The sequence below is a fragment of the Pungitius pungitius genome, chromosome 6, assembly GCF_949316345.1.
Source record: "Pungitius pungitius chromosome 6, fPunPun2.1, whole genome shotgun sequence".
Taxonomy (NCBI): domain Eukaryota; kingdom Metazoa; phylum Chordata; class Actinopteri; order Perciformes; family Gasterosteidae; genus Pungitius; species Pungitius pungitius.
The window spans coordinates 5,517,662-5,531,282 of NC_084905.1; the positions used below are offsets into that span (position 1 = coordinate 5,517,662).

General features: G+C 47.8%; 2 protein-coding genes across 4 annotated transcripts in view; both read right to left on the minus strand.

The window, feature by feature from the left end:
• LOC119195886 (histone H2AX) overlaps positions 1 to 13,621 on the minus strand; it is a 545,468-nt gene that overhangs the window by 392,698 nt on the left and 139,149 nt on the right. The window lies entirely within an intron of this gene.
• Positions 1 to 13,621, minus strand: part of znf423 (zinc finger protein 423) — a 103,137-nt gene that overhangs the window by 3,350 nt on the left and 86,166 nt on the right. For all 3 annotated transcript variants that reach the window (XM_062562741.1, XM_037451135.2, XM_037451133.2), the window contains 2 exons: positions 11,982 to 12,113; positions 10,054 to 10,169 (listed from right to left, as the gene is read on the minus strand). In XM_062562741.1, coding sequence (XP_062418725.1) covers positions 10,054 to 10,169; positions 11,982 to 12,113 — 248 coding nt within the window. The remainder of the gene's footprint in view (positions 1 to 10,053; positions 10,170 to 11,981; positions 12,114 to 13,621) is intronic.

Sequence of the window (13,621 nt, forward strand, 5' to 3'; positions counted from 1 at the left end):
TAGTCCTCCAGCTGTATCCCCTTCATGTTCTTTGTGGTCTTCAGGAAGAGTTTCACCCTCCCCACGCTGTAGAAATTAGTGGCCGTCCCGCCAGAAGAGACGCTGTCCGCAGAGTCTTGCTCCACAGCCGAATCGGCTACTGCTGCTCCCCCTGTCCTTCTGCTCCCTGACCCCTTCTTGGCTTGAGAGCCCCCTCTGCTCTCCGTCTTTCTCTTCAGGAGGGGGATTTTTAAACTTTCTTCTCCCCCCTCCATGTCCATTTCACTATCAGTAGACAGTGTCCCTTCAAAGTATGTCTCCAGACACCCTCCAGTCTCTTCTTGCCTCCCTTCACCCCCTTTTCTAACCTGCTGGACCCCAACTATTTTCTCATTCACTCCGTCATTCGCCTGCCCCACTTGCTGGGTCTCACTTGTCCCTTCATTCACTCCATCATTCGCCTGCCTCACTTGCTGGGTCTCGCTTGTCCCTTCATTCACTCCATCATTCGCCTGCCTCACTTGCTGGGTCTCGCTTGTCCCTTCATTCACTCCGTCATTCGCCTGCCCCACTTGCTGGGTCTCACTCGTCCCTTCATTCACTCCGTCATTCGTCTGCCCCACCTGCTGGGCCCCACCCGTCAGGTCCTTCACTCCACCAGTCCCTCTCTCCACCAGCTGAACTCCACGTTCACCCCCCTCACTCGCCACACTCTCCTGGACTCGATCTGTCCCTTCTTCCCCTCCTTGCTGGACCCCAACTGTCCCCTCTTGTCTTTCATGCCCCCCTTGGTTGTGACTAGTAGATTTCCTCTCTGGACATGCTCTGCTTTGATGTCCCTCCCTCCCACACCGGTAACACCTTGAATTGTCAGAGTTGGCAAAAACCAAATAATCAAAACCATCCACCCTTACTTTAAACACCACATTGAGATCCTCGTTTTTTTGGTTGAGGAGCATGTACAGCGTCCTCTTGTGCGACACCACGTGTCTGAGGAGAGGAGATTTGCAGCCTGATGTCACTTTTTTAACGCCAGACACGACCTTCCCGTGTCTTGACAGCTCTCTGGTCAGCATCTCGTCTCCGATGAACGGGGGGACGTTAGAGACCGTGACTCGGGTCGCTGGTGTGGCGAGAGGCAGAACGGGCACGCGCGTCTGATTCACCACGATCCCCTTTTCCACCACCATGTTAGCTTTGTCCACACTGTCTACAAACAACACCACCGCGTTGTTCATGCGGGCGGCGGACTTTACGCTGCCGTGACCGACCATCTCTCCCACGGCCAGGCTGCAGTCCTCTACCGAGCAGGAGAAGCCCGGCGGAACCTTAACGCCGTGCTTCCGCGTTAGTCGGGTCAGGTCCATGGCTGCGTTTAGCACGCCAATCAGCGTAACTTGATCGGCTGCAAAAACGCGCACAACAGGAACACTACCCAACAAAACACTTCTACACAAAACTTCTAAATTCAACGCATTAAATATTAGGCAGATCTACACTACAAACGCTATCGCTCCCACCTCCACGCTCTGCACGCTCGTCACTCACACAGAGAGAGAGAGAGAGAGAGAGAGAGAGAGAGAGAGAGAGAGACACGGCTTTGAAAGCCAAGCTATCGCGTCCAGGGGAAAGCAAAGGATATTAATGCCCCCCCCGGCCCCCTCCAAAACACACATGCACTCTTATTGACAAATTAAGTAGAGGGGTTTAATGTATATGCAAGAAATATATGGAATGGGACAGTGAAAAACACGTGTCTGATTCTGTATATATGTGTGTGCATGTGTGGAGGCCTTTCCAGTGAAGCACTGTCTCATTGGGAGCCACTGACCCCAATAAAAAACACCCTCTCTCTCTCTCTCTCTCTCTCTCTCTGTGTCTGTTTCCTTGGCTGCTCCGCTCCAGCTGGATGTACTTCCCCTCGTTACCAATAGAGGTCAGGCTCCTTCCTCTTTACGTGACGGTGTTAAAGAAGACAGGGCAAGACAGTGTCCAGTGCATCCGTCCTGTTTCCTGCACATCAACGTCTGTTTTTTGTCATTGCCCCTTTGCCCTGCTGTGCGACCTCTAAAATCAAGTGAAAGGAGAGAAAAAGCGAGCCAGTAGTAGAGGGATTTCAACAGGGAAAAGGAAAGTAGGAAGGAAAGAACTAGAGCGGAGAGTGTGTGTTCCCTAAGGTTCTTCTGCTGCTGTATTGATTTGTGGACAGAGAGAGGGATGAAAAGAAGGGACAGGGGAGGAGGAGGGAGGAATGGAAGGCGGGAGGGAGGCCACGGTCCCTCCCTGGAGGAGCTTGCAGTGCTGCAGTGGACTGCTGGAAATAACCCAGAAGAAGAGAGAGAGAGAGAGAGAGAGAGAGAGAGAGAGAGAGAAATGTAATGGACAGATGTGTGACAGCATTCGACACACACACACACACACACACACACACACACCGTAGTTACTTCTCTTCATTTTCTATGTTGTTGTGCGCTTGGTATTGATTATGGAGCACAGCAATCAATGAGAAGTGTGTGTGTTTGTGTGTCACAGTTTGACATCTGCTCTACAGCAGAGTAATTGATATATTCTACAGAATAAAAATGGGAGACCCAAGGGGGAGTGACGAGGAAGACAAGGTGTACACCGTTTTTTTTATGGTCAGTGTTTACCGCGGTTCTGGGCTTTTGATAAGCACGGAAAATTCCTTTAGTGACGCTCCACACCTGCAGAGGATTCACAATAAAAGCCCTCCTTACTGTGATGAAGCAAGTGTGAAGAAATTTGCATTAAAAGTAAACTGCAAACCGAAAGGCCCCAAACACCACGTGAGAACATAGAGTATGACCTCGATATAGCTGCTCGCTCTACGATGCGAGGCTCCAGCCTGTTGTGGTTTTAGATTCTGCTTCATACGTCGTTGATGTCTTTGTGCTATTCTCCTTCCTTTTCCTGGTCCTGAAAGGCCTAATATAAATGAATGCCATCTCTGGCTCGCACTTGGCTGCACCATATTTCGAGTGTTCTTTTCATAGCGGAGGGGGCAGTGCGCTGCAGCGAGAACAGCCCCCTCTTCCAGGGCAGCCCAGACCAGTCAATACAGAGGCCTGTCATTGTTTTTCCTAAACTGCTTAGAGAGAGCGAGGCTAAAGCCTGCAGAGCCCTGGGCTCAGGGGAAATATGGCCCCGTCGCATTACCCGTGCACAAAACCGCCAGACACACGCACACACACACACACACACACACACACACACACACACACACACAATAACAGACTAGCGCTCGCCGCAAAGGCCACATGGATGCACACACGACGCCTTTAAAGAATTTGCATATAGAAGAAATACACAATAGAAACACACACACACAGTCTGAGGGGCAAAGGGAGAAGGATGCTTCTCCCTTTGAGGAGACCGAGACAGAGAAAAGAGAAAAAGGTAAGCTGCTGCATTATGATGCTGATGGTTGTGTATCAGAGGGGTGCAGGAGCGCCTCCTCTAACGCGTGTGTGTGTACATGACCGCCGTCGGGCTCGGTGAGCTTCACGTGCGCAGCGGAAACCAACAGGGTATCAGGCCTGGACAGAGAACACCCGTCCTGGGGAATGACAACGATGGGGCGGCGATGACCTCGTTTTTTGGGGCCCGAGCCACGTAGGATGGCAAGACAACTTTCCCTCGGTTACTTGAACTCAGAAACACACACACAGACACTTGGCTTGTTCTCTTATGATGCAACAACTACACTTTGAAATGGAGGTGCCAAGTATCTAATAGACTCAGGGAGAGGAGGCCTTGCTGTTGGAACAATGCCCTGTGTGTGTGTGTGTGTGTGTGTATGTGTGTTAACTACCTCCATGTATCAGCGAGTCTGTCAGTACGTAAATTTGTGTCAAATGTGTGTGTATGTGGGGGTAATTGGAGGTGGTCCAAATGCTGTGTGTTTGTGTGTCCCACCTCTGCTGCTGTTTTTCAACACCAAATGAAAAATCACCTTCGTCGCCTTGTGGTCTTCTTTGGGTTCAGTGTATTAATAGCTCAGAGTTGACACTCTTCCAACAGAATGAGTGTGTGTGTGTGTGTGTGTGTGTGTGTGTCTGGGACTAGCAGATGGGATGTCTTAGGCCTCTTCCTCTACTCCCTGGCTTGTCTTTACCACCCATCCAGGACAGGATGCTGCCTCGGGAGCAGATCAGAAATAAACGCACCCGCCGCCCTTAGCATCCCGCCAACACGTCTTCCCGGCTTCCCTCCCCTGCGTCTCTGCCCCAGCTCTCCTCATCATCCCTTCGTCTCTCGCCCTCCTATATTGTACATCTACTGTTATAACAAACTTCAAAATGATCAGTCCAAAACCATTTTATCCCATTCTCTTTCGGGCCAAGTCCCAATGACCCCCCCACTCCCCTCCTCCATCAGACCCCTCGGACTATGTCCTGTTTGGCCAGCTCCCTTCCTTTCTTCTCTCACAGGGGACTTCCCCTCTCCCGTTGATCCTGGACCAAACAGCCAGGTTTGGACCATTAAAAATAACCCGAAATACACACAGTATGACGGGTACACACACACACACACACACCCACAAAACCACAACATGAAAGGATCTGCACCAGATACACAGCAAAGGTGAGAGATCCCCGCAGGAAGCTGTTGCAAAAAATAGGAAGTGACCTCACCGCCAACATGAGTAAGGGATCATTGACGCGTCACATGACACGTTTGAGTCACACCACAAGAGAAAGAAATGTTAAACTCAGAATGTATCCACCCGGCTCTCTCTCTTTAACACACACACACCCCCCCCCTCTAAGGGTTCGGAGGAATGCGGTGCCTTTAGACTGGGAAGCTGGGTGCCAGATGATGACTGCCGCCTGCAGACATGGGTGATAAGACAGGCAAGCATGTACACACGCACCCAAAACCCCTGCTCACAATAGAGGCAGGGACACTGAACGCATGCACGCGAGCTGGAACACTAAAACACACACATGCTTGTCGTTGCCCATCCAAGCCGATGATGACACACATCGATGTAAAATGTCAGGCACAAATAAGTGCGAAAAGTATTTAAAGGTTACAGATGTGCAAATAAATGCACAGACCTGATCCATTCAAGACACACATGAGCTCACAATTCAGCAGAGCGTGCCGGCTTTCCGTGTCACTGTCATATTACTGCACACGCCCAATCTCCATGTGTCCCTAGGGGACCAGCTTTAAAATGAATTTAAAAAAAAATGGTATTACCATGAACCCTAAACCGGCAGAAGGGCAGAACAGAAAACAGAGCGAGCATCGACTTCAAGATGGATGAGTGAAGGAAGACAGAGAATGGATTGGCAGAATAGAGACGAGAGGTGCAAAGACACAGTAAAGAGTGTGTGTGTGTGTGTGTAAACAAGTATACCTGGTTAAAGTGCAAATAAAACAGATGGTTTATGACTTCATGGGGACGCGTCGTTCACTTTCATCATTAAAAAGATTCAATATCAGCAGCATTGGGTAGAAAATCAGTCAAATTAATTTTCTTGGAAATGTATTTGTGCTCAAATGATACTGAAATATTTCAGCCACTGAGAGAGCTGAAACAATAAGTAACAACTATTAGTACTACAACCCTATAATCCTACAGTTGTTTGTATATAAATATAAATAATGGCACGTCATGTGATTTAAACTTCCAGCTAGTCGATAGCCAAATATATATAAATAAATATATTTTTTATTTTGTTTGAATGTGTCTACTTGAGGCTTGTGAAAATACAAATGGTGAATGGAAAGAGGAGAAAATACTAAATAATTTCAGTGTAAAAACAATGTACCTAGTATAACACCTGCTGATTAACGTGAAAATGTACACTAACACTAGTATCATCTTACTACATTATTCTTATAGCCTTTATAACTCACTAATGCTTCAAAATGAGAATGAGCCCCCCAGTAAGAACACATTTTTACCCAGATGTGCAAATAGAACGAGATAAACAAATCAGCCTCGACCAGTCAGAGGAAAAGAAGAGAAATGGTATCAACGAACTGCTGACAGAGACACGCAAACGTACACTCTTGTTTATAATTAATAAACAGAGAAACAAATCAGGGACTCTCTCCAGCTGTGGATGTGATGACATGCAGCGTGTTTGTGTGTGTGTGTGTGTGTGTGTGTGTGTGTGTGTGTGTGTGTGTGTGTGTGTGACAGGTGAACAGAGACTATGTGTCACAGGACAGACCCTGCGTGGCGTGTTTTATCAGCTCTGCCAAAATACGCTGCTACGCTGATACATACGCGAATGACAGCAACATGGTCCAAGCTGTTCGGACCCTCCAGGTGCTGGCTCACAGAGTCGTTATTCCTTTGTACCTGTCCCTACCTCCGTTTATCTCGCGCTGCCTGTCTTTGTCTCTCTGCGTCCTACTCTGTGTCTTCCTCTGCTTTTACCATCTTCCCAGGGTGAGTTCATCAAAGCATACATGATAGCACACACACACACACACACACACACACACACACACGTGCATGCAGATACCGCACATTTGCTTTCCTGCGGTGTGAACAGAATGAACAGGTACAGGCGGCTTTGCTTCGCCTCTGGTTTGGAGCTCTACTGAGTGTATAGTTGCTTCGATAGTGATCTATAAAAGAAGTGTAGAGTTGAAAAAGCAGCAGGTGCCGGCAGTAGTAGATGTTGAATGAGGCCGTGCAAGCTGTCCATCATGCAGGCGCTCTACCTCTCTCTTTGAATCTCCTTTTGTTTCTCTTGCCTTTCCCTGTTGCAAATACCTTCAAGCCTGGGGATTGTGGGAGTCAAGAGTGTGTGTGTGTGTGTGTGTGTGTGTGTTTCCAACGTCCCCATTCTAATAACACAGTCTTCCAGTAAGCAGGGGGGGCAGCTGAGTACGCTCCCCTGGAACGCTACAGGGATCAAATGCATACACACATGCACACACAGAGAGGCACACACACCAAGGGAGCTGAGGATCAGAGTGTGAACCAACACTCTGACAGCAACCTTCATGGACGATGGAGAACACACACACACACAGATAAACTCCATTGCCAGTTCAACCACATCCACACCGTTCCATAATTCAGTTAGAGGGAAACAGACAACATTATTCACAGACAGACTACTAAACACAGCTTGTTTCTCTCACACACACACAAACACACACACACACACACACACACACAACCATAATCCCAAATGCAGGTATTGAACAGATATTCTTTGCTGTGCATTAACTACCAAAATAAGGATTATATTCTTGACTTAAGGCTGGAAATAGTCCTTTCCTTTTTCCAGGGGTGCAGAGAAGACGCCCCCTACTGGCTGCGTGAAAATGAATGACACAGACATAGCAGTTCTACTCTGTCTGAGCTGAACATGTGAAACGCTGTATCGAGTACCCTACGTCATTCTATCATTCGCCCAGTATGCCTCCTCTTCTTTTCACAGTTATCCATCCATCCTCCCATTGTGTGCATTACATGTTTACGGGGGACTGGGTCCCCCCCGGTCTCTGTGGCTGTGTGCGCACACGACCCCTCGCATACTCAAATCCGCCAGGAGGACACACGTCCATTTTTACATCGGACTGGCCAGCGGTGTTTAAATATTCACTAGTGCTAAAGGAGATGTTGTAGCACACCTGGCGGAAAGGAAAAGGGATGATCGGGGAGGAGGGCAGAGGCTGCATTACAGCCCCCCCTGGAGGCCTAAAACCAACGGGAGGATTAAGAAGTCTGTCAGGGAATGTAACGTGGAAGGGTCAGAGCCGACGAACAGCACGTGGACCATTTAGCTATTATAAAAAATCTATTGAATACATCGTGTAAATGTTTGGGTACTGCTGTATCAATGAAAAAATAAACATTGTTTGCTGCTAGTTGAAAAGCTGATATTTTTGGTCGATACAATTTGACATTCTACGGCCCTGCAACAGAGAGGATGAGAAGAAGTCCTGAGCGTTTGGGAGTCTAGAAGTAAAGACCGGGAGAGAAGGATCCAGAAGGACCTCGCTGATCGGGGCCATGGCATTTCTTATTTACGCACAAACACACACACACACACCAAAACATGTCTTATTTACTAGCTTACGTCTGCACTATTTATGGGGCACTGGGGAGAGGCACAGAAGAGAGGAAGAGAGGAGAGGGGCTAAAATATGCATAGGGGCTGGTTCTTCTGGGACAGACGGGGGGAGTCGGAAGAAGACAGAAAGAGGGGAGAGGAGGGAGACAGGAGGAGAGGGAGCGAAAGCTGCGTTGTGAAAGAGGTGGACAGAGAGGTGAGAGCAGTGTGGCAGAGAAAAAGCAAAGGTGTTTGTCTGCAATGAGGGAGGAGAGAGGATGATGCAGCGATGGGTTCAGGCAGCAGTTACACTCGGCTGTGTGTGTGTGTGTGTTTGGGAGGGAGGGGGAGAGAGAGAGAGAGAGACAGAGAGAGAGAGCTTGACATCATACGGCCCCTCCGAGAGGTTGAAAGAGGCCAAAGCCCTTTCTTGTGTTCCTCATCTATCGGTACCTCATTAAAACAAACACAAATTACCCCATTCCACTTTCACACACACACACACACACACACAGCGAGCAGTGGTATTAACTCTCAGAGGTTGTAGCTCTCCATCTCCCCAAGTCAGCCTTTGTGTTTAGCCCACTTAGAGAGCCCTCCCACGAGGCAATGGAGCTGTGGCAGGTCGGGCTCGGGCTGGAAGTTTTCACACACACACACACAAACGCACACACACGGGCCACGACCAGAGTGTAACAAGATGGATATAGCCAGAGCGCAGCAGCCAAAGAGGAGGAAGTACAAGGAGCTGGGGGGAGAAAGGAAGTTGAAGTGAGCTGGAATGAAAACTCATCTGACCCGAGCAAAGCAGCCGAGTTCATGTGTGGGGAGAAAAACTCTACCGTGAGTGAACCAAGCGCTTTAACTGACTCTATAGGTTGATGCTGAGGTATGTAAAGAGAACACTGCTTGTGTTAACCAACAGGTCATCATGAATTTACATTCATTTACATGATTGAACTATTCATTTCCTTCTTTACTGCAGTCAGATAGAAGTGATTTACATTTGGTTCAACAAACAAATAAGATGATCACATTTTATCACGTAAACACTGTCAGTATTGCATTATAATGTCACTAAAGATTATTAAAATTATTCAGTCACAATTTTTATTTACTTTAATTACTTTATTTAAAAAAAAGTATTTTAATATAAACTTAATTCCCTTTGTTGTTCATTTTATTTGAATAGAGGTTAATCTGCTACGTCTTTCTATAAGTTTCTATAAGTGTGTGTGTGAGTGTGTGTGTGTGTGTGTGTGTGCGCTGCCTGTGTGTGGACATTGACCGACAGGATCCAGCAGTCACCCTGCTGTTAAATGGACTGGCGGGCCATATGCCCACCACCTCCCTCTCTGCATCACTGCCACTTCAGTGTGCGTGTGTGTGTGTGTGTGTGTGTGTGTGTGTGTGGGGGGGGGGGGGTTCACTTTTCATTTTCTGTTGTTGTCTTCTCGTTATATCCTCAGCCTCCACACCGACCCCTCTTCTTTTTAAGCTCCAGTCCAGAACAGCACACTTTTTGTCACTCTACAATTCATGAGGCTCTGATATTGCTGGCTGCTGTATGTGTGTGTGAATGAAACTTAAGGTATTCAGATACGCTGTTCACTTAGGTCCAGGCCTCTCAGCATTGGGGGCATAGGGACACTATGAAGGAATGTGTAGTCTAGATCCTGGTTTCTCACATTTAGCCAACTGTAGTTAGTAAGTTACCAGTCAGATATTAAGATATTGACACCAGAGAATAATCAGCGGACCTAGATCAGACCTAGATCGTTTGAGGTGGATCTGATTTAGTTTTTGACCACAAGGTAACGGCCAATATTACAGTATTACAGTAGCTGGGAGCTAAGGAGGGAGGGCCGAGGGGGTTTTACTGGACTTCTACAGTGAGTCTCCTTGGACACACAGCCTACGTACTACCGCATGAGCTTGTCTTCTTGCCAGAGAAGGACTAAGCACACACACACACAGACACACACACACACACACAGACAGACCAACACAGAGTCAGTGTTACCTGTAGTTCTGTCTGAAAGAAGAACTTCTGCGGACACTGGGAGCAGTCGTAGATCTTGTCTTCCTGGCCGTGGACGGCAAAAATGTGCTGCTGGAGCTTGTTGGCCTGCACAAACACTGGAAGAGGAACACACATACGGCGACACGTTACACGGGGTTCATTAGTCAATAGGCCAAGGCTTTATACCACTGGAGGGGACGTCTGAGTGCTGTTAAGGCAGCAACACCGGCATATTCAGTTTTTTCAAAATTTGCCTCAGAGGGCTTTACAGTCTGTACACATGCAACATCCTCTGCCCCGAAACCCTCACATCGGCAGAGTAAAAACTAAAAAAAAATGAAAAATTCTTCCATGCGGAAAAAAGGAAGAAACCTTAGGGAGAACGTCAGAGGAGGGATCCCTCTCCCGGGATGGACAGACTGCAATGGATGTCATGTGTACAGAATGAACAATGCAAAAGATGTACAACACATTCAGTCCCTAGAATGGTATATGGAGTCAAAGTCTAGATTGTGTCATGTATTTTTGTTTTTAAATTGTGCGATGACATTGAACATGAAAAGCTTTGGGGTACACGGATCTCTGGTCTGTGGGTGAAAGGGAATTGAAGGTGTGCAGGTTTCAGTGCAGCTTTTTACTACACGATTCATTGCCATCAATCCAGCTGCTTCTGAAGATCCAATCTGCTGATTTACAAGTGGACTGTTCAATAAGGCAGCGGATGACAAATAAGTTTTCAGTACAAATGAAACGCGGACAAGCGAAGCAAATGTACCGGCTGCCTGAAAAAGAGTGAGAGCCTGCGATAGAGAAGCCTGGAAGAGCTATCCTCAGCAGACCTTGTGATATTTATCAATAAATTATCCCCCCCCCTTTTTAACTTTCGCTTCACTGTTGTCTCTTACATTTTTCCTCTTTCTTTCTCCCCTCTTTGTTTCAGTAAACTTTTGGTTTCCACTGTGAGTGTGCATGTGTTGAATTATTAAGCCTCCCCATAGGAGTGGTGCCCATCTTACTAATTCATAAGCCACCAAGGAATAGAGTTAAAGTTTAAAGCGTTGCTGTGTACCTGGGGGAGGGGGGGGAGGCACACAACACAAGACAAACGCAACAACCAGGGGGGGGGGGGGGAGTGAGGAAAGACAAGAGGGAGGGAACAGGGGGAGAGCATGGGGAGTAAAGAGAGTCTAGAGATGGGACGGAGCGAAGGTGCAGTCGTGGGTTCTGGTGCGACACGCCGATCCATCAGGCCTTATTTGGTCTTCCAGCATACAGGCTCCTCCAGTGGATTTCACACACACAGGTGACTTCATATTTGGCATGTTTGGTGGTAGTATTGCATGGACATTTGCACACTTTTCTGCCTAGAGGATGTGTGACGGTGGTAGTTTTGCTTTAATAGCCAACACCTTTGGCTTAACATTAGTCTGTGGTTGGAACAGATACACATGCAGCGCATCCGCGCCACGTGAATTATTTTGTTTTCATCATTGCATCTTCACTGGACAATGACTGAATGGCGTGGGTCTCGTCCATCGATCCTCACCCGTTTGACCCTTGCAGCATTGCACTACTGCCACTATGTGCCACTATTTCCTCCTCTTGTTTCGACGGGGTCTCCACCGCAGTAAACCTACGGCAGAGTGGACGCACCTCGACTTTTAAGGTGTATTGTGAAAGGGTTCTCTAAGCATCATAACAAGTGTTCACAGTGAACTAAAGTGTGTGTCCATGCTGTGTGGTTTGTAAATTCATGTGTGCTAACTGGTTGTTGCGCTTGTCGGGTGCATCACTGTGTTTCTGTGGCCATATTGAAATGCAAGTGAGCAATGGCTTTCAGTGCTACTGTCCTTGACGGTGAAAGGGGGGACGGGGGTTTGTGTGTGTGTATGTGTGTGTGTGGGCATGTGTGTGTGCACGTAGCTCACCTGTGAAGCAGACGGGACACTTGAAGGTACCTCCCATGCCTTCAAAGCTGTGCTCTATCAGGTGGCAAAGCAGCTTGGCCGGTGAATCAAACATCTGGTTACACAGCTTGCATTCGTGATTGATGCCCTCCTCTGCAAATGGGAGACAGAGACGCATGTGTAGGCCGGGTTAGGGGACACGGAAAACAGGAACATGTGACCACATTTAAGTGCATTCAATTTAAGTGCAGAAACGTTCAGATGCCTTCAAACTGTGGCACACAATGTGACAGGAAAATAAATAAATGTGTATGTAAACCCTTCGGAAATAATTGAATTATCAATGGAAATGATGCTGCAATCACTCTTTCACGTCATTATGATTACTTAAATTTCATAGACATAATTGTCTTGAATTGTCCCCAAAAAGCTACATGAAAAAAGTAATCTCAGGTCATTGGAAGACATTTTCATTTGATCAGAAAAACTATGATTTTAAGGTTCTGCTCATCAGGTAAGTTGTCAGCCCGTGCCGCATGCTCTCCTTTAGTTAACCCCCCCCCCCCTTCCCCACTAATGGTAGAGGATCTTCCTTCTCACCCATTCCTCCCTCCATCACTCTTTTGTGTGCGCTTCGATACAATCCCCTCAACCCGTGTTACCTCTCTTAACCTAAACTGTGCTCACGCCCCTGAATGTCTCCTGCCACGTCTCTCTGTCCATGGAACCATTCTCTTTAAGGTGGACACACCTCCCATATTCTCTTATTCAGAAGCAGTTCAATACACTTGAGGTGTGTCTTTGTCAGAAACACACATTGAGTCTGTCCCCGAGCCCCCATCCTCCCTCGTTGTTCTCACTTGGATTTTACCAATGCTTGTGTGTGTCGGTGTGTCTATTTTAAGAAGGTGTCATTGACATCACAGCTCCCAACTGTGAGAGACCCGATGAAAAGTTGGCATCATAAACACACACACACACACATACACACACACACCCTTGTTGATCAGGTCCCCTGCTAGTTGTCCTTATCACCGTTGTACCATGCAGGACCAATACCCCAATCACACGTACACACACTATGTGGACCCGCGCGCACACACACACACAGATGCCCGCCACAGGACTGTAGAGCCCGGAGACATCAGATGGTGTCTTCACACAAACATACACAAACGCACACACACATTCTGCAGTATTTCAGCTGCCGAGCTGCAGGGGATCGTGGGGTTAATAACGTCTTCAATCATACATCCATGACACCCATACTGACTTATAGACACACACAGACACACACACACACACACAGATTGGTATCTCTCATTGCCTCAAAGGCCGACACAAGGGTGTCCTAATCCCGTCTCCAAAGCTGTGGGGCAGTGTGTGTATGTGTGTGTGCGCTTGGTGCCACATGTGTTGATGTGATCCACGGTACCAGCCCAAAACATCCCCTGTCCACACACACACAGACAAGCAAACCTCAAAGGCTGCTAGGTTGTGTGGGGCGCCAGTGTGTCCGGTTCACACTGAGACAGATAGAGGTTCATTATCATTTACTAGGAGATTGAAGCAGCAGGAGAGGGTCACATGGAGAGAGAGAGAGAGAGGGGGGGGGGGGGGGGGAGGAGTGTGGGGTGGGGGGAGGGCAGCACTACCAGGTT